This window comes from Limulus polyphemus, unplaced genomic scaffold (genome assembly GCF_000517525.1).
Source record: "Limulus polyphemus unplaced genomic scaffold, Limulus_polyphemus-2.1.2 Scaffold5818, whole genome shotgun sequence".
NCBI lineage: Eukaryota > Metazoa > Arthropoda > Merostomata > Xiphosura > Limulidae > Limulus > Limulus polyphemus.
The window spans coordinates 38,147-60,395 of NW_013671428.1; the positions used below are offsets into that span (position 1 = coordinate 38,147).

Sequence of the window (22,249 nt, forward strand, 5' to 3'; positions counted from 1 at the left end):
CCCCCCCCCCCAAAAGAAAAAAAATACACAAAAATTAGAAACAAAAACAAAATTGATGTTTATTAAATTTAACCGAATAATCACCAACAGAACATTCAAGTTATACTTTCAACTTTCAGTGCCTAGCCCCAGCTTCTCAAACTCTAACCCCCTATTGTTCGTAACGTTTTGTTTTGTTTTGTTTTCTAACTAAACCAGTTATTGACTGTAACTTTCAGTACAGCGTTAGTTGCCACAAAGATTAGGGCTTAGATGCCTAACTTCGACATTCGGCCGGAGCCGAGTAATACCGGGTAGCCCAATACACACGAAAACACTGGAATATCATTGTTTTTTTTTCTTTCTTTTATTAATCTATTCAAACCTTTTAAGATAAAACCTTTATTAAACCTGGGATGAATTAATTATTTGTATTTATCTAGAAAACTTTCTTCAGCTTTATGTCCGCAGTCATGTTTAACACTTGGTTAAAGAACTATCACGTCTTAAGAAATAAAACTCCGATTTTCTTCTAATTTTCTTGGCAACTTTTCAACAAATTCAAAATCATCTCTAATAAGACTAGAAATGCGAGACAAAAAAAAAAAAAAGTTTGAACAATATGTCTAAGAGGTCACTTAAATGTTCAGTAATTTTGTGATTTTCTCCTACAATCGGTCTTCCTGGAATATTGGGAATAGATCCACTTTTTGTTTCGAACAATAATCCATTAATCTGTTTTGATTTATGGATTTTAAGAATTACATAAAAATACTCTATTTCTGAATTACTTAAAATAAAATCTTTTTTTTTTGTTGTTGCTAATATCACCTTAGATTCATCAACAAAATTCTTTAGTTTTTCTTTTCTGAAAGTTGTACATCTCAGTATACTTAAACTTCCCATTTTTGGTAAATCTTTGTATCTAATGTCTGTCTGTCTCACGCTCTGCATCTCGTGAACTAGTAACCGTAGAAAATATCTATATATTTATATCAAGATGCTTATTTTTAATGAGTATATTGCAGAAAAATTATTAATTTTTTTGCCTTTCCTAAAATTACATAACCAAATTAACATCCATCCGTCAGTCTTCGTATGTGCTGAGCGGTCAATATGAGAAAAGGCCTAATAAGAACAAAAATGTTTCTTTTTGTGAAGGAATTTCACGAAAAAAACGGGACTTCCTGGTTTAAAGAACTATTTCGAAGATAGAACCATGAACGGAACAAGCATAAAGAGGAACGTGTTTGAGTATATAACAAACACACACACATTGTTTCAACGAGCATCTGCTAGTTCAAAAATAAAACAATAAACACGATCTTTAATTCTATAAATTATAAACAAGTCTTAGGGCTTCAAAAAGACAATTATAATCAAATCTCTAGCCAATCAAGTTTCTTTATAAAAAAACGTATTGTACCTGCAAATTAGACAGTAGACCATCAAACAATAATAACCGATATAATGTTTACACGTGGTCAGTATATTAATAAAAAAAAAGAGGCTAAACACATATTAGGAATTTCCAGCACAAAACTGGGAGCAAGCATCCACCTGTCCAAAAAGCACGTGCTATAAAGCACGAGCCTTGCATCGCCCGGTGGTAATGAGTTAAAAGCGCCGGTCAACACTTTACGAGAGGAATGCGTTTCCGTAAACAAGTCCATCCATACGAAATGAATATTGATTTATACACAAAACCCAAACTGTTTGCGTGAAGACCGAGCCACGTGGAACTCGCGCGGGTACAGGAGTGTGATCTACAGTAATAAATCTGTTAAAACCGTTCCAGCTTCTCCTTGGATGTAACACCAAATAACTTGCCTATATTTTTAACTGAAAACTATTTTCGGTGGCGAATCACATTCAAGAACGCAGTTTGGAATGCAGCGTATTCATTACAGAAGCCGTTTTATTACGTATGGGAAATACGTTTTAAACGCCCCACAAATGTGTGGTAAATACGGTCACATCATTCACGTTTCTGGCACATATGATTGCTTAGGCACAAAGTTTTCACATTCCACCAAATAACCAGTGTTTCCCCCAGCAATTGAAAGAAGAGGGGAGGTGTTCGAATTTTAAGGGGGAGGGGGAAGAGGTGAAGGCCGAGAGTAGGCTGTATGGCACTATAGTAAAAACTGAAAAATGTTTCATCCCCATTTTATCAAGCGAATAACTTCCGTAATTAAATGTCAATACTATCCCAATTCGCTGTTTGAAAACTGTTATCTATCGAAAAAAAACAGCAAAGGGTCAAATTATATTACACAACTAAATTTCCAGCCAATACAAAATGATTTTGTTTTTCTAAGTATATTTTTTTTTAAACAACCAGATCTATTGTGAAAGCGACTAAATTGGGAATTGGCAACACTACACGAGACTAACTGACCAATGGTGGGAGATGATGGGAAAGTTCAAGGGGGGGGGGGAGTAAGAACATCCTTGATAATTACACAATGCATTTCTGAAGTTTATTAATTATCGTGGCCATTATAACATTCACAGAAAGCATTATAGTAGTTACTATGGTATATTGCTTCCCAGTCTATTACGGTGGTCGTTTTTTTTGTTGTTTTTTTCAGGTTAAGTTTTATTGTGGTTTGCTTATTTTCGAACAAAGGCCCACATTGCATCATCTGCAGTTTCCTCTGCGGGGAATCGAACTCCGGATTTTGCGTTGTAAGTCTGTAAACTTACTGCTGTCCCACCGGAAGTATTAGTTTCTTCGCATGCACTGACCGTTCGTCAAAAATAGTATGCCTGAAGTAGAATTATGAAATTAAAATATTGCCAGTCATTTTGTTACTGTATTTGCCCAAATATAATGCGCACTTTTTTTCCCTCCAAATATCTCCCGAAAAATTGACTGCGCATTATATTTTGTTAGGTATTTTACTAGAAGCTACCACCGAAAATTATTAAAGGTTTCAAAAAAAATCTTGCATATCCATTGCAATGAATGGGATGGGTGATGAAGCAAAGGTTCAAGAAAGCAAGTCTGATGAAGGCGATGAATCCAATGGTAGTGACAATTCTAGTGATAAAACAACAAAATTTCTTCAATTTAGCCTTTCAAAATTTGGTGCACATTATATTCGGGCAAATACGGTACGTTGTCAAAGTCATACAGTCATTATAAGTACACACTCCCGGTCATTATATGTTGCTAATATTTACGTATGGTTCTAATAATATGTAGCAATATTGCTAGTAATTTATTCTTAAAATCCTTTATCAATAAAAGGCTTACGGGGGTGAGTAATAGACAACTAAAAACATTATAGATCTATTTAAATAAATCAATATGTCTGTATATCTGTTCCTTATACGTCTCCAAATTTCTTGATCAATCAGCACCAAACTTGACATAGTGATACAGGATGATACGAGGAAGGTCGTGAGGGGATTGGATACCTTATCTAATTTCATATTGATAAAATTCTTGAAAACAAGTATTGGTACCTTTATGTATTTTATTGCACTTTTAATGGTTATTACGTTAAAAAAAATTAAAGCACGATTTCCTACCTTTTGTTACAAACGAGTTTTTTTTTCATCCTTCCAACGAACGGGTACTTCAGCTAGGATAATATACAGTTCATCACTAAAAGAGGCCTTGCCTTGTTGTTTTCGATTTGCACAGATTTGTTTACTAATTAGGAATGGAATTCCCTGAAACCGATATAACTCAGTGAAATATGGTGAATCGAATAACAGATTGAGCTTCATATTTATGATTAAATCCGAGAATTCATAGTTCACGTCCCGCTGCCCACTTTGAGCAATGTGTCTGGTAACTTGTAAAAGTGGCAGACAACTCCCAGTATTCGGTCAGATAAGAGGAGCCCAAACGTTGGCGGTGGCTGCTATTTGCCATCTTCCTTATAGTCTGTCAGTTTAAAATTAGTGACGGCTATGAGCAGAAAGTATTGGGTAGCTTTGTATACGAAAATTTTAAAATAAACGAACTATACGCGAGCCCAAAGACCTAAAGTGGACGAGTCTATGGTATTCATTAAACTGGGAATGAAAATACTTTACTAATAATATACAGAAGATGAAGGGCTTAGGCCCTAGAGATTCGGCGTTGTTGATTTGTTTACAAATTAGGTTGAACTTTGGAAACTGATTTTTGTTTCGTATCTGGAGTTTATTCTTCTAAAGACTATATCTAATATAAATGCACATTAATATCATGTGGATACTAACCACAGCAGCCACAGTTTGTGCAGCCGCCGGAAAAAACGCGAATTCGAAATTCAATATAAAAGCATTAATGAATCAGCGAAAAAACAATGTGTTCGTCTCTCTCTCTCTCTCTCATATATATTTAGATATATAGTTAGACAGATAAATAATGACGATAGTGATGATACGCTGGTTACATTACTGAATCTATGAACAGACCTGCTATTATGATTATCATAGCTACAAATTTAAGTAAGTCCTTATAAAAGTCACTGTATAATACATGATAAAAGGAAGTAATCCCAGGTTGTAGAGCCCGAAACAAAAAGCAAATGCCCCTGTATACTTACATGAATGGAGACACTCAATTATCGTGGTAGCGTCTACAAAATATCCGCCGCACAGCACACAAGTTAAGTACGGGTTGACTTCCAGTACACGCAGCCCGGAAGGTTGGTACATGTTGCGGATCGGTGGGGAGGAAGGCCCAACTTCGGCCTCTATAAACGAAATAATACCAGGTTTATGAGACTATTAAATACGTAAAGTGCTACTTTGTTGGTAAAATCAACAAGTCAAAGTATAAAAGACGTCTTGAAAACTGTTACAAAATGGATCCTGTCACAGGAAAAACGTCAAAGTGTGTTTTTAGAGTTAGGAACGTAGTTTCTGTCAGTATTAGAAATGTCTAAACAGAAACACTGTGAAAGCAAATAAAAAACATATGTCTAAAGTTTGATTTTACAATAATAAATGAATTATACAACAAAACAGGTCACGAAGAATTACAAATTTACAGAAAGCTCGATTTTAGAATACAAGAAATGCATTGTTTTATTCATAACAAAACTTGCCTTGTAGAATTACAAATGTCCAAAAGGCTATACTAAGCTAGACAATTGTTAAACAGAAAGTTGGCAAAATGCTTTTAGAGATGAAGTCTTGTAAAACGCGAAAAAACAACAACAACTGTAATATGAAAATTTTCAAACAATGAAATTCCTTGTGTAGTGTTTTCATAATTCTTCATTTAGTTGCGCTGAGAATCCATAAAAAGCCGTGTGTTTGTTTGTAAATATTTTTTATACTAAAAATTTCTAATTGTACTTGTCATAGGACATCAATATTAGGCCCATTACATTTTTAAACACTATATTCTTTATTTTGTTCCTATCAGATTTTCAAGAACTGTGTAATAATAGTATTCCATCCAAACCATGTTTCCCACGTGTCAGCCATTGGCGGCAACGCGTTTCTTTCAATCCGGAACTCTTCAGTCTGGTAGGGATACAACAAACATTATAATGTTCGGGACACTATCTATACAAGCCTAATACTAATTATAACCATGTTTCGCCAGCTTGTAAAAGGCGTTCACAATATAACTACTAATTTCTACTTACATTTTTCAGTCTCATTCATTTGGATATTAAAATTTTACCCTAGAATGAAAGTTGAGTTACGTGCTTCCAAACGTATCACGAGAGGTTCACGAGATAATTAATTACTTATACGTTATAAACACAATTAATTATCAACTAAAGAATACGTTCTTAAAGCTTACCACGTTATACAATTTCGTTTCTTGCTGAAAAATGGTAGCAGCTGCATGGTAATATTTTCTCATCACATTTTGCAAAGTGACATTCAGGGTTAGAGAATTTTAAAACGTGTTATTACTGTTACAAACTCTTACAACCAATGTAATTGTCGAAAAAAAAATACTTCTGCTGTCGAAATCCTCACTATTTACGCCAACATTGAAACTCGCGAAAGATCCAAGCTCCACAAAACGAACCAGCTGATTCCAAACTCCACTCACTGAAGCACGTGGCTACCACTCCCATCTCTAGGTTAGACGCTAAAACTGGCATTGTGCCAGCTGACGTTAAACACTCTAAACTAGTTCGCCCTGCTTGCCTGTAGGTTGGTCCTCCACATTCACTTACGTTTTGGAACGAATTTGAATAAATAACTGCTTCTCTTATATACACAGTGCGCTGGCCTGTCTAGCCACTAACCAGTCACCCTCAAGCTTATTTCTGGATTTCACGCTGCAATCCAGCAATTAGACCAATCGATTTCCAACACACTAACCGGGAAAGTAAATCTTTGAGGTGAAACTGTTTTGCTCAGTTTTCACGGTCAATTACTCCACAGATTCAAATAAATAATAACACCTAAATAGTTTACTTCCCGTAGATTTGTGTTTACACGTGAAATCAGAACGATAAATAACACGATGATATTCAATATTTCTCTGTTAGATAGGGTTTATTATGAGCAATGTTGGTTGATGTCTTCTAATAACTCGTTTTGTTCCATTCTTTGTTTCTCTTTCCAGCAAATGTAGAGGAGTTGCCTGGTTTTCACTTCTGTCAATTTACGGTCAACAGTTCCCTTGTAGGGTGTCATATATTCTCTCGTAAACGAGAAGTGTTTATATACTGTATCATTTTCTTTACAATAAATCCAATGCGTTTGAACTTTTTTATCTGTGCCGTTATTGACACATTCAAAGGTAAATCCTGATTTATGATATATCCAGCTATTCTCTAGTGAAAGTTACGTTTAAATAATATTTGTACAAGCCATCTCTGTCACTGAATTATCTGGGAAAATATCAGTTATTTTTTATGTACTCCTGGCACAAGAAATTACTCTACAGTGTTACTTTAAAACTGAGACTTGATAACAAATCTATAGAATATAACACTTCAACACGTGATGCAAGAAACTACACTGTTCGCACGCTTTACATTCAAGATACTAGAGACGTTGTTATTTTAATTACACCCATTAAACACACACACACACACACACACATATATATATAAATAATGCTTGTCAAGGATTTAATTTTACTTACTTGTATAAATTAAGGCCCGGTATTGTACTCACACATACAAAGTTCACCTTTGACCAACATTGGGGTGGTACTAGGAGTTTAAAGATAAATTATCCAAGTAAATAGTATTGGATGAAAAATAGAAGTACGTTTAAGTAATATTGGATCCGAGATAATCGTAACGCATGTAAAAAAATATTTGGTTTTAATGTTTTACATGTAAGTAATGTTGGGTCAAAAGTAAATATTGTAGATATATAAAATGGGTTTAACTGATATAAACGTTGCATTTGTATAATATTGGGTCAAAATCAAGTTAAACGTGTAAATAATATTGGGTCAAAATCAAGTTAAACGTGTAAATAATGTTGGGTCAAAATCAAGATCAACGTGTAAATAATGTTTGGTCAAAGTCAAGTTCAACGTGTAAATAATGTTTGGTTTAAGATAACGTTAGACATGTAAAAAACATGTTTTGTTTACTTTCCATCCAAACATATCGAATAATATATAATAATGAACCTGATATTTTTTACATCTACAATTCTTACCTTAAACAAAATTGCATCTATATACAAGTTTTGGATCTTTTCCGTTTGGTGCCCACCCAATATCCCGAATGTGGAAGTTTATTTTTACCGGCATGAAACTGTAAATTACAGTGAAAATTTTGTAGATCCTGAAACTTGCAGCCATACCCAATATATTGAAAGTATGTGACACAGTTTAAAGCGAAGAAATAAGCGTCAGTGAGGAACTCGTCGCTAAATGTTTTACTCTTATATTTGTGAATTTATATGAAGAAATAGAAAAAAAAAAAGATGAAGATTTATTCAATAAAACATTGTCTAATATCGCAGAGTTCGCTAAATAAATATCATATAATGTTTTATTATTAATTATTTTATTTTATTGCATTACTGGTGTTATTTTCAAAACAATCTTTTGGTGGGCACCAAACGGAAAAGACCCCAAGTTTTTACTATAAACTCAGTTATATATTTCTGTAATTAACTATTTCCTAAAACCAAGAGTTTTATATTTATATCGTTTGTTTCAGACCCATTTCTATTTACACGAAGGACATTAACCTTTGACCTAAACTTATTTACATTTATAATGCACGCCTTTGACCGAATTTAAGTGCAAATTCTAACATTATTTCAATGTGTAAGGTTTATTTTTCAATTCGATATATTCACAAGAATGACGATTACTTTAAATCTCACAATAGATAAATACAGACGTGTCAACCCATGGGGTGATTATGCTAATGAGTGAGATCAGATTTATTTCAAGAATCTGTATGCACAGTATGGGTCAGCGAGTTATTTAACAATGTTTCGATCCCTAGCCTTTCCTCAGTTGTACTTTCTAATATATTGCCATTAGCAACGTTGTTGAATAAATCACATTCTAGATTAACGTCTTTCTAGCGTTATCATTTCTACATACAGTAGTTGATGTCCATTATGAGTTCTTGCAAGTCGTGTTGTGTTTAACCGTAGCAGTCTACAATTTTTTTCGTTTCTGGATTTTCGCGAAAAGCTACTCGTAATTTTGAAGTGACAGACTAGAGGAAAGGGTGGGCATGTTTGGGGATTCGAACCCGCGACCCGCAGATTGTGAGTCGATCGCCCTAACCACCAGAAATGTTAATGACAATAAAGATATTACCTCTACTTAAGTTTGTGGACTTCTACTGCAAGAAACCGGGTTTCGATACCCGTGGTGGGTAGAGCATAGATAGCCCTTTGTGTAGCTTTGTGTTTATTAACAATCAACATTACTTCTACTACAGTTTTCCGGGATATGAATGCGATTTAAAAACGGCATACCAACCACTATTAGGCTTATCAATCGCAAGATGAAGGTTTGAGAATTTTGTGGAGCTTTTTTGTGTTACATTACTTCTAAAAACATATCAGACATTTTTCATGGTTCTGCATTAATAAGCAAAATACAAATCAACACTAAATAAAACCCTTCGTACTTTTGATCATGCGCAAAACGTGTTCAATAACCTACTATTACGTCATGAGGTCGTCAACGTTCAGGAGCGAAAAATAAATCAAAGATGACGATGTAGAATATGAAAAATATCAATGTTCCGTATAAGCAACAGATCACGAATTATATAATTTTACATAAACACAAGCAAAGGAAGACAAAGTTAGCCACGAAAGCTAAAGTGCATGCATGTGAAACCTGAATGGTAATTGTATGAGATCAAGGGATATGAACCCCAGAAAAATGTGGCATTTACGCACTCCAAATAGAGCAATTTATAAAACATAAATCTTAAAACACGAGAATTACTAACGGTTATTAAACTGCCCTCAGCAGACATAGAAAAGAGTGGGTACTAGCCCTCTCTTGCCCCCACGATTCCCGCGCCTATGCTATTCAAATAAAAAGTTAAATTTGATGTTTTTCTCAAAGAAATAATGATTAATCATAGCCAGGTATAATCTATAACATAAATATCGTCTACAGACAACGGATGTCAAATTTTGATTTAATCGAAGAAACGTTCCTATATAACTAACTGAACTTTTCGTGAAAACACTGTTCAGAATAGGGAAGATTTATTTATTACAATCAAGATTATCATAAGGTACGTAATAAGTTTCTAGAGAAGAGTCGTCACAGCGACAATGTACAAAATAGGGAAGATTTATTTATTAAAATAAAAATTATCACAAAGTACGTAACGAGTTTCTAGAAAAAGAGTCATCACAGCGACACCTATACAGCGACAGTGTACAAAATAGGGACTATTTATTTATTAAATTCAAAATCATCGTAAAGTACATAACGAGTTTCTAGAGAACAGTCGTCACAGCGACACCTATACAGCGACACTGTTCAGAATAAGGAAGATTTATTTATTAAAATCAAGATTATCATAAGGTACGTAATAAGTTTCTAGAGAAGAGTCATCACAGCGACACTGTACAGAATAGGGAAGATTTATTTATTACAATCAAGATTATCATAAGGTACGTAATAAGTTTCTAGAGAAGAGTCGTCACAGCGACACCGTACAGAATAGGGAAGATTTATTTATTAAAATCAAAATTATCATAAAGTACGTAATGAGTTTCTACAGAAGATTCATCACAGCGACACCTATAGAAAATCTAATTATTCTAATTTTTAAAGGTCACAATTAGTTGCTGACAGCTAGCTGTAGATAAGGTAAGGGCGCGATAATTCGTAGACACAAGTTATGACTCAATCAAAAGACCTTGACACACTGATCACACTTCATTGGTTACATAAAAAGGTATGATACTACGGATGTTCTTCTTCTTTATTACGTCGACCTTGATCTTTTCTCTACAGAGAAGGTATTCACGACTTCATCATTGGTCGGTATTATAAACTGAATATTCGTAACAGCTCCGAAAGGTGATAGCCACTGATGGTCAGCATAGTGAAAACACTTTTAAACTAGAGAGGCATTCGGTAGAGCGCATATCTCCGCCACGCAGCGTTGATCATATTTGGCTCTCTAAAAATATGAAAGTATTCGTATGTCCGTCGTAACCAACGGACACGGAACATTTTTGGAAGAACAACGAAGAATAATATTCTACACATGTCCACCATGTTTCATCAAAATCCGATCATTTTTTCATTTAGTTATAGAACAAAAATAGTGTGAAAAATCAGTCCCCATGTTAACAGATAGGGACGTTTTGGATTTTCTTGACCTTGACCTTTGACCCTTAGAAGACTAATCAGTTCTAAGTTGAGGCATAGTCCAAGCGTATATCAACTTTCGTCCAAATCCATTCGACCGTTTTCGAGATATCTTGCTGATAAAAAACACACACAGGGTGAAAACATAACCTCCTTCCACTTTAGATGGACGGAGGTAAAAAGTGATATATCTCCAGTCGACGTTAAAGTAATTTTAAATCCACAGTAAAGTTTTGACAATTTAACAGTATTATTGTTAACAAGCCTTACTTCATTCACGAGTCAGTTTAACTGTAAATGTATATATATATTTTAAAGAGTTAATGCCCTTTGCAAAAAAAAACAAAAAAACAACAACAACAAGACCATCCATAAAGCTTTACGGATAGTAATCATAACATCATCTCAGTGCTAGTGATTTTGTTAACAGGATTTTATATATTTTCTGCACAAACCACTTGCATGACTTGCATTCTATTGAAAAGTTCACACCTTTAAATGACAGAAGTATCACGATTAATTCTTCTAAACTTACGTCTTTAAGGATGTTCATTCTCACCCTGCCAGCAAGAGATGCGTTTCATAAAATCACTCCTCAATCACACCTTTTTTTTCTTGAAGTCTATTTTATATCAATCCTCATCAGCCCAAAATAATTCACTGGTAAAGAATGACACTCCAAAGAACTTATCACACTTTCATAATACTGGATATATATATATATATATATTAAATAACATAATATTGTCATAGTATACTAAAGTATAAAGAAAAGTGCAATGGCTCGGTTTCTATGACAGCAAAGAGCATTACTGTCAGCTTCTCAGATTTATCGCTTATGCGCATTTATACTCCGATATATATTTTGCTTCTAATAAGGTCATTCACAAAATAGAAAACGGCACGTGAGATTATATAACTTCCTGCAAATTCAAACTTCGAGGAATTACTGTTGTAAAGTATGATTTTCTAGCAGTAAAAACTTTCACGAGCTTCAAACTGTGAACAATTTTACGGAATAACGCCACGAATTGTTTACATATTGATGAAGTTCCTGAAACTGATAAAAAGTAGGTGGAAGGATGGGTCAAAAATTAGGCTGGCACATCGAATTAACGAGGCTGGAAAAGAACAAGCGTGATGTGGTGCCAAAACAACCAGGCTGAGAAAATATAAACGTTGTCAGATTGTATTAAAGACCTCAAAAAGAATATAAACGTTGTCAGACGCAACTAAAGACCTCAATCTCTACACGCAAAGTTACGTACTATACTGACTCATCAGCCGTGTTGCTCTCATGGAAAGCCTTTCAGCTGGCCGTAGAACGTATTAGTTGATGCAAACAAAGGCGGCGGAACGTATTTGAAGTGGGAGGAGAGGGGGGGGGGGGTGCACAGACGAATGGAGGCACCTTATCTGCTATATTAACCATTCAATTCAAAATTGAAACAGCGACTTTCATTGATAGTTATACACAAGTCTCTATTCTCCATTGAAAGGAGTAATTCGCTACCGGGTCAAAAGTGGGGGAACGTGTCCCCAGCGCCTACCCCGGCTCCGCCGCCTATGAATGCGAATGTCAGACAACAACTACACACACACACACACACACACACACACACACATATATATATATATATATATATATAGAAAGGGAATAACCCTATAGATAAACAAGTGGAGTGAGACATGTAAATAACACTCATGGGTCGGTATTCTATGGTAAACATAATTAATACACATCAGTTGATTAACACAAGCCCCCCTTTCAGAAAGACCGCTACTGTAGAATTGTTACATGAAGACTATGAGCTTAAAGTTAGTAAAGAGTTTTACACATTAACCTTCTTATATTTTTTTCTCCCCCATATTATATCAGCGAAACGTATCAGGTACGAATACCAGTTGTAACCACAATTTCCTGAAACTAATGTAAATAGTGTAAAGAATGAAACTGTGTCTATAATAACATGAGATGTTAAATTGAATTCAAGATAATTATTGAATGAAATAGTAATGCCTTTTTTGTTTTGTAGCATTTATCTATTATCTACACTCTCTAGAATCTAAAGCATTGCATCCACGTGGTACTTTATTCAGAACTTTTGAAGAAATAAACTTCACGTTTAAAAACAACTGTAATTTCAAGAATGGTCATGACGATGTGAAAACACCACCAAACGTTTTTCTTTGTTTCTTGTATTCGCGCAAGTCTACACAAGAACTATATGCGTTAGCCGTTCCTAATTTTGAACTGATAAAGTATAAAGAAGGCAGGTAGTCAGCAGCGCCAACTCTTGAGCTACTAAAATTGAATAGTAGAATTTCGTCGCCACACTTATGAATGTACGCATGATCCCGGAGTGCCATTATTGTTTGTTTGTTTGTTTGTAATTAAGCACAAAGCTACACAATGGGCTATCTGTGCTCTGCCCACCACGCTAAACACTGGGCCACGCCCAGTAACTACAAAAACGAAAATGAGAGTTTAAAACTAATGTAGTAATTTATTTTAATTCATCGGCTCTTCCCCAGATAAATATAAAAAAATAATACAGATTAATATTTTATATCTCTGTTGGTTCTTACGTTAGTATCAACATATTAATATGCACGATTTGAAAACTGAACAGCGCAAAATTCTCAAGCGAGTAACGTAGTGACTCAAGAATCAAATATTATATGCAGGGGCGGATTGGCATTAAAGGACCAGCCCGGGAAATATCACATGCTGCATACTGGCTATACAGTTAAAATTTAAAACCAAATTCTAAGAATGCGTCAAGTGCACCAGCCCACAGTGATTGTGTCGCTGCTTGTCTCTTTAGCGCTGCGTATCCACTGCTTGCGCCCACCCACATACCACACTCGCATTCATAAATCCATAAGCTCTTCTAATATTATGACATATTTTATTGAAACCAGAAACGACTCCTCACTGTACAGTGCCCCCTCGCGAGTCAGCGGTAATTACAGACTTGCAACGCTAAAATCCGGGGTTCAATTCCTCGCGGTGGAAATAGTAGGAAGCCCAATGTGGTTTTAACCTAAACCCCCCCCCCCCCCGCCACTGGACAAACGTAAAGGTGAAATTACTGACGACATAAGATGCGCTTTGATTCCTATACAAAATTATTCAAAAACGGATCACCTGATGTTTATTTATTTCAAGGGTTTGTTACAAATTCTTTAAGCGCTTTCAAAATAATTTTTCGTTTTGTTATGATAAACGATACAAAATATTATTAACGAAAAAAAAAATCCAATAAACCTTTTTCATAATACTTATTTTTCGACTCACAATCAGAGGGTCGCGGGTTCGAATCCCCGTCACACCAAACATGCCCGCCCTTTCAGCCGTGGAGGTGTTATAATGTGACGGTCAATCCTACTATTGGTAAAAGAGTAGCCCAAGAGTTGGTGATGGGTGGTGATGACTAGCTGCCTTCCCTCTAGTCTTACACTGCTAAACTAGGAACGGCTAGCGCAGATAGCCCTCGTGCAGCTTTGCGCGAAATTAAAAAAACAAAACTCTTTCGCGTAAAGCTACACGAGAGCTATCTGCGCTAGCCGTTCCTAGTTTAGCAACGATGGAGGGAAATCACCTAATCAACACCACCCACCACCAACTCTTGGCTTACTCTTTTACCAACGAATAGTAGGATTGACAGTTACTATATAACGCCTCCACGGCTGAAAGGACGAGCTTTTTCGGTACGACGGAAATTCGAACACGCAGGTTGCGAGTCTCGTGCCCTAACCACCAGGCCATGCCAGGCCTCCCTCTTCAACGTACGGAAACAACGCTAGAAAAAATGTTTATTTATTTCTGTAAGCAAACTTTTCGACATAATTTACGGACACCTAGCGTATGTTAATAAAATAATTATGTCTCGAAAAGCAAAACCTATCCATCAGTGGCACAGCGGTATGTCTGCGGACTTACAACGCTAGAAACCGGGTTTCGATACCCGTGGTGGGCATAACACAGATAGCCCACTGTGGAGCTTTGTGCTTAACTTCAAACAAAACCTAAAACATCAATATTTAACCTCCGACTTCCAGTTTTCTGCTCTATATAACGAGTACTGCACGAATTTATCGTTATTGGACAATATACATATATATATATATATATATACGCCATTTTAAAAGTAGAATAATCTACAACTGTGTGCACAACGCCACAGTAAAATCAAAAGAATTAGGCACCGTGTGTATTATCCAATAGAAACCCAAATACATCAAAAACTATCTATGTCATACTATTGCTAAACCAGAAACAGCAGATAGACGTATACTGTAACACCACAAAACCAGAAACAGCAGAAACTATGTGTTCTACACTATATCCTGTACAACCAGGAGCACCAGTACTGTGTTCTACACTATATCCTGTATAACCAGAAGCATGATTACTGTGTACTACACTACATCCTGTACAGCCAGGGGCATCGGTACTGTGTTCTACATTACATCCTGTACAACCAAGAGCACCAGTACTGTGTTCTACATTACATCCTGTACAACCAGGAACACCAGTACTGTGTTCTACACTATATCCTGTATAACCAGAAGCATCATTACTGTGTTCTACATTACATCCTGTACAACCAGGAGCACCAGTACTGTGTTCTACATTACATCCTGTACAACCAGGAGCACCAGTACTGTGTTCTACACTATATCCTGTATAACCAGAAGCATCATTACTGTGTACTACGCTACATCCTGTACAACCAGGGGCATCATTACTGTGTACTACGCTATATCCTGTACACCCAGAAGCACCAGTACTGTGTACTACGCTACATCCTGTACAACCAGGGGCACCAGTACTGTGTACTACGCTATATCCTGTACAACCAGGGGCATCATTACTGTGCACTACGCTACATCCTGTACAACCAGAAGCACCAGTACTGTGTATAAGCTACATCCTGTACAACCAGAAGCATCAGCACTGTGTTCTACATTACATCCCGTACAACCAGAAGCATCAGTACTGTGTTTTACATTACATCCCGTACAACCAGAAGCATTAGTCCTGTGTACGATACTTTATCTTGTAAAAACAGGAACATAAGTACTATGTACTATACTATATACTGTAAAAACAGGAACATAAGTACTATGTACTATACTATATACTGTAAAAACATAAGTATCACACATAACACGAGCATGATACTACTGTAAAATCAGAGGCCTCCGATTCTGTGTACTACACTATTTCAAAACCTGAAACTTTTCCCCTATTCAAAAAAATATTTCCACTTTTACTTTGAACTGTTCTGTAGTCTAACATTGTTTGTTACGTTGCTCATTTGATATTTACTACTAAGTTACATTACATACTCCAGTCATCCAGCAAAGATTAAAATACAGTGGATTGTATTCTGAAAACTTAAAAGTGAAAGTAAAGAACAACGTACAAAAATATGTCTACCACACTATCTAGTACGACGAGGCCTTTCGTTCAATACTAGGTCTCATCACGCTGGAACACAAAAGACAGTATTGAGTGGTGGTTCAGATGATATTTATATCATCAAATTGCATGAACAGCTGTCAGGAATGAACTAGATTAATTAAATAAAGGGTTTTATCAATTTCATACAAGTCATTTATAAATCACAATTACGGTAAGGATTAATAACACGATATTATTTATTTTCATTTAAATTACCTTTACTCATCATTAAGAAAAACTAGCAAAGTAGTGTAATCACTGTTTGAACTAAAGGAACCTCTTCTTCGTTGTTAAAACAAACATCAATTTCGCCATCCTCGTTGACAAAATCACACTTATCGACGTTTCGAAAGTGAGACTTCTCTGACGTGAGATGTACGTGTGTATATACAGTCGTGCTTATTATCGCTGTGCTAAACATTATCTCCAATCAGAGATCGATCACGCTTGTTTTTATATTAAAAAAAATATTGCTAAACCTTAATTTTGATCTAATTAATGACCGATTAGTAGTGGAATTGTATGCACTTCTTTCCCTACATGCGAGTGCAAACAGTGTTCGATTAACAAAATTATATACTGTTAAATGTGAGATGACCAATATTTGTTACACATTTAGAACTGACAGATTTGTACAAAGTGAATGACGGCCAGTTAAAGTGTTTTTGTGTTTGTTTGTTCCTGGGAAAAGGTAAAACATTCTAAATTTTAGTCAGTTGTACCAAAGTCGGAGTTTTACACTAATGATTACGTCAAGTTCTAATATCAGGGAGACAGGTATATTAAGTTAAAGTTATCTGAGGTAAAATAAAATAAAAAATTCTGAAACCCTCAAAAAGATTTTACATCTAATTCAGAGTCCAGAGAAAGAATACTTAACAAAAGTGCTAGTCGCCGAGAGTAAGTCCAAAATTTCGTTCAGGAACAGTTGGTTTTGAAATTGTCTCATGGGATTAATTGTGGAGTTGAACGGATCGACGACGGTAGTGAATAGACGGGAGCCTAACTTCCTCCGCACTAGACAGGAACAACAAACAGCAGACGTACTGGTTTGAGAGGGAAAACGTCACTTGTTTTGCATTCTTCATCCAACATGTCGCGGAATGCCGAAGTACGGCGGTCGTGTCCATTTCTGCTAATGGGAGGTGAACGCACGAGAGCCAGATCAAGTGGAGTTCCCAGCGTCCCTTGACTTGCCATGCTCTTCAGTAGCCAACTGTGACCCGCTTTCACCCTTTTAACACATGCAAGGGCACGAACGGTCATTAATAGCCAAACCTCGTATAGCTACCATGTTTCTAGCTTGATTATGTAAGTCAGTCGAATCCTAATACATGGGCATTACCAGGGTTTTATTACGGGATGTTCGTTTCTGTTCATGGTGCATCTGTCTAAGATATGTGTATACCTATATACACACACACACAAACATAAAACTGCACGAATTCGATGGTGCACAAGTTATGTTGAAATAAATATTCCTCCAAGTTTAAAAAATAAACTGGATAATATATACTTTTTACTTAACTGAAGCTCATGTGTACGTCACAATTATTGTACATAAATCCCATTTTCATAACTATTTTGCGCCCTACTATATAATTTAAAGTTGACGTAATGTTATTTAAATATTTCACTTAAAGCTCTGTATTGAATTGGCTAAGAGTATGCACAGTAAACAAACAGCCAATAGGATTTTGCAGCGTGGTTAGATGCCCCAGCGTAAATGATAACATTGTTTCAACGTTGTTCTTTCCTGGAGCGGGTTTTTATAAATCATTTGGTGAAAATAATTCAAGTCCAGCAAATGTAACGCAAACAAGCTAGTTTATTTCATCCTTAACATTTGCCATAGGCTACTTTCACTTATACGGAGTTGAAGGTCTAAGTTCATAAAATACGTTTTAATTTACAACAGAAATTTACTCGCTAATGTTATTAACGTACAAATATACTTACTTGTACAATTTCACGGCTAATCGATCGAGTAACTATATATATATATATATATACGCGATAACTAACGCTGATCTGAATATTTCACTAACTTTTTAATCATTAAACAAACTGAAAACAGACTCAATGCTTTACTGATTCTTGCACTTATAATGTGTCCTTCTTCGTAGATATTTTACAAAAATTCTCTATCATTAATATTCTAGGTATTCTAGGTCTACGTTAATAAATTTTCTAAATCTAGTATCATCTTGTGTTATCAGATCTCTTAAGAAAACAAAATTAAGAAACTGAAAATACAGCTTACAACACTACCCCTTCTTAGATTGTGAGGTCTCTTGAATAAATTTAATACAAAAAATAATAAATAAATAAAACACTACACAACAAGTGCTTTTGACGGTTTTTTTTTCTTCCGAGGCCCATGGTATGCAGAGGAAATGACTTCTTGTACCTTATCTTCACCGGCTGCCCTGTCACTGAGGAAATCTTCCTAGGTAGGTGATCTAGTAAATTCCCTAACAGCTCAATCCTTGGTGATCATCTGGGAGCAGTTTCGTCAGGAACCCTTGGTTCTACAGTAGGTTGACTTCTCACTTGTGAATTCTTCTCTGGAATTATCCAGTTGACCATTCTCTCACAGACATACTTCCAAAGACAATCACAGTGGATGATCTTTGGCTTGGATCGACTGTCCCTCTAGATTCTGTTGACTACTAATAATTGCCAATAACTTATAGTACGAGTATTTCTCTTTTTGGTGGCGGTATTACCACCCTCCCTATTGTCACTGGAAGTTCCAACTTTGGTGCAGGAAATTTCTTTGTAATATATGGGGATTTCCTGGTCATATACTGTGAAGCTACTTGGAGCTAGCCCAACCTCATGAAGTTAGTTCCCAATTATGCACTCTTCCTTGATGTCAATTACCCACACTTCATGAGGTATAGAAAAGTTTTCTACAGTAAGGGTAACTTCCAACTTCTCTTTTGCTGAACTTTACGTCCACTTGCTGTTTGCATTGATATCTTTTCTTTCTTCATCTCTGAAAGCAATTTCTCACCTTTCATTAACAAATTAGGTCAAACTATTGTAGCTGCAGAACCAGTATCAGTCATCATACTGCTAGGTTTTCTATCAATAAACCTATGGACTTATGGGTTTACTGATGGATTTCCTCAAAAATAACTTCTTATCTCATATGAGGCAGATGGAGTATTCTCAGCTGAATTTGCCCATAACTTTAATTAATTCCTCTCTTATTCACGTCTTGTTAACTTTTTGTTTTTCCTTGGATGTAGTTGGGTTCTGACTCCTTGGCTTAACAACAGCTGTTGATTCCTTGCCATCTCGGATGTAATGGCCATATTTTCACAGTTATAACAGTTCCCTCTTTCTCGTATCCTCTGGGAGTTCTTACTCAATAAAGGTTTCAATCTAAAATTCCATGCAATACGTCTTTTCAAGTTACGCTTTAAACACTTATTTTCATATTCTCTATTTCTTACATTTTGTGTAACTAGCAGTCTAATAATTTCAGTTCTTCTAGAGTATCGTAAGAGGAAGTTGATGTTTCAGTACAACAGGATCTAATGAACCTGTAACTTCTAAATGGTGCTTTTAGTAGTTTGTCCATTGCCAACTTTATATAATATCTTATGGATGTACACCTACTTTACTTCAGCTTAATTCTCACATTCTTGTATGTTAATGCATCTATAAACTGGTCACGTGCCAACGAATCCCTCATTTCACAAGGATCATCCAAGTAAGACAATTGGTTTAGCCTTTCCACATCTGCATATTTGGCTAAGGTCTCTTCTTTCCTCTGTATCCTGTTCCGGAACTTTGCTCTGGATACTTTTACTGGTGTATAACTATGAACCAGTTGGATAAAGCAAGAACCTGTCCTTGATAGTTGTTACGGCTCTTATCTGGAAGGTTATTTAGTATCGTTAAAACTGAACAATGAGCAGCATGATGAATAGCTTGTTGTTCATTATTCCATCTGTTCACTCTGGAAATGATCACACATTGAATCTTGTATACCTCCCATTGTACCTCTCCATCATAGTCCATTGGTTTCTCATTTGTTAATGTTGATCTGGTCAGCTAAATTCAGGAGCTATATTTGGTAGTGTCATGGCTAGAGTAGTCCAGAAATGTTCGGCAATAATCGATGATACACCAATAGTGGTAATACATGTGGTCCAAATAAGTTCACCAATTAAATATTTCGTAGTAAATGATGTTTTAGGGTTAAAATTTTGAACACATGCAGAAAGAGGTGTGGTTAGTTTAATCTTTGCATTTAATAATTCATTTTCCAGATGTTTTATTCTGCCATAAATACTCTTTTCTATCTCGTGTATGTTTTTCTTTACTTTGTTCATCTGTTTTTTTTTTTGTACTTCTTCGATTTTGTCATTACAGCTTCTCTGTACTTCTTCGGTTTTGTTGTTGTAATTTCAATGTATATCTCCAATAGCTTCATCGATCTTGTCTTCAAACAGACTTAATTTTGGTTTTAATTCTTTTTTAAATAGTATGTCTCTTCCTGTTAACGCCTCTCTTAAATTCCTGTGTCTTACCTCTTGGTCTTCTTTTAATTTCATGTCACGTTCTTCTTATTTTCGGTCATTTCCTTCTTGTTCTTTCAATTTTTTGTCTCATTCCTCTAAATTTTGGCCTCTTTGTTGTTGATTTTCTTCTAATCTTCTGTTTTGATCTTCTAATTTTTTATCTTTTGGTTTTTGGTCTTCTCTTAATTTTCTTTCTATTTCTTCTTGACATTCTTTTAATTGTTTCACCAATTCCAACAAAACTTCGATCTCGCTTCTAGATCTGGTTTTCATGTTGAAATTGGGTCAAGTTACATTTTGTTTACACCAAAGTAATCCCCTTCTGACACCAAATATTGTAACGTTGTTCTTTACTTGGTCTTCTTTTATTTTTTATTTCTTCTTGACTTTCTATTAATTATTTCATCATCTCTAACAAAGCTTTGATCTTGCTTTTAGATCTGGTTTTCCTGTTGAAATTGAGTCAAGTTGCATTTTTTCCCTCAAAATAATCCCACTTCTGACACCAATTATTGTAACGTTGTTTTTCATTGGGCGGGTTCTTTTAAATTATTTAGTGAAAATAATTCGCAGTCTAGTCCACGTAATGAAAACAAATGAATTTATTCCTTCCTTAAGATTTGCCAGAGGCTACTTTCACTTGTACATAGTTGTAGATCTAGGTTCACAAGATACTTTCCATTTTAAATATAAATTTTCTCACTAATGGTGTTATGAATAACGTACACGTAAATTTACTTGTGCAGTTTCACGGCTAATCTATTGAGGAACTGAATAGACGCGATAATTAACACTGATCTGAATACTTCACTAACTCTCCAACCACTGAATAACTGAAAACTAAGTCAGTGTGTCACTATTTCTTGTATTTCGTAAAGTATCTCAGTCATCAACATTCCAGGTATCGACTACTTTTATAAATTTTCTATATCTAGCGTGATCATCATGTTAGTAGTTATCCCTTGAAAAAAGTTAAATTAAAACATTGAAAATATAGCTTACAACAATATGAAGGATTTATCCTAGTCATAACATGATTTTAAAGTATGACGTTTACCTGGTCAGAACGGTGTAGAATGGTATAGTATTTGCCCATTCACATTGTACTGAGAAAGTGGACCCATAGCCATTCAGTATGTATATGTTGTATATTTATACGGAGGATATTATTTTTGCTGTAAGCTTGTAAGTAGACATGACGATACCTGGAACTAATGCTTGTTTATGATCCAAAATAGGGTTAGTTCGCCTCCCTTTCTGGCGGCAACTCTTTGTTACATAAAATTATAAATATTGTACATAAACAAACTACCCAAATAACGTTATATGTCCGATAAATATTTGTCTTCATTTTTCTTCTTACTACAGCGCAAGGTTACCAACTATAAACAGACAACACTTTTCATTCCATTATAGTAGGCACGGCATGGCCGGGTGGTTAGGGCGTTCGACTCACAATCTGAGGGTCGCGGGTTTGAATCCCCGTCACACCAAACATGCTCG

General features: G+C 35.5%; 1 protein-coding gene across 1 annotated transcript in view; it reads right to left on the reverse strand.

The window, feature by feature from the left end:
* LOC111089295 (polycomb complex protein BMI-1-A-like) overlaps nucleotides 1–17,234 on the reverse strand; it is a 19,380-nt gene extending 2,146 nt beyond the window's left edge. Inside the window, exons 1-2 of the mRNA XM_022401533.1 lie at nucleotides 17,088–17,234; nucleotides 4,530–4,679 (exon numbers count right to left, since the gene is read on the reverse strand). Coding sequence (XP_022257241.1) covers nucleotides 4,530–4,679; nucleotides 17,088–17,157 — 220 coding nt within the window. The 5' untranslated portion in view covers nucleotides 17,158–17,234. The remainder of the gene's footprint in view (nucleotides 1–4,529; nucleotides 4,680–17,087) is intronic.
* Nucleotides 17,235–22,249: the final 5,015 nt, after the last annotated feature.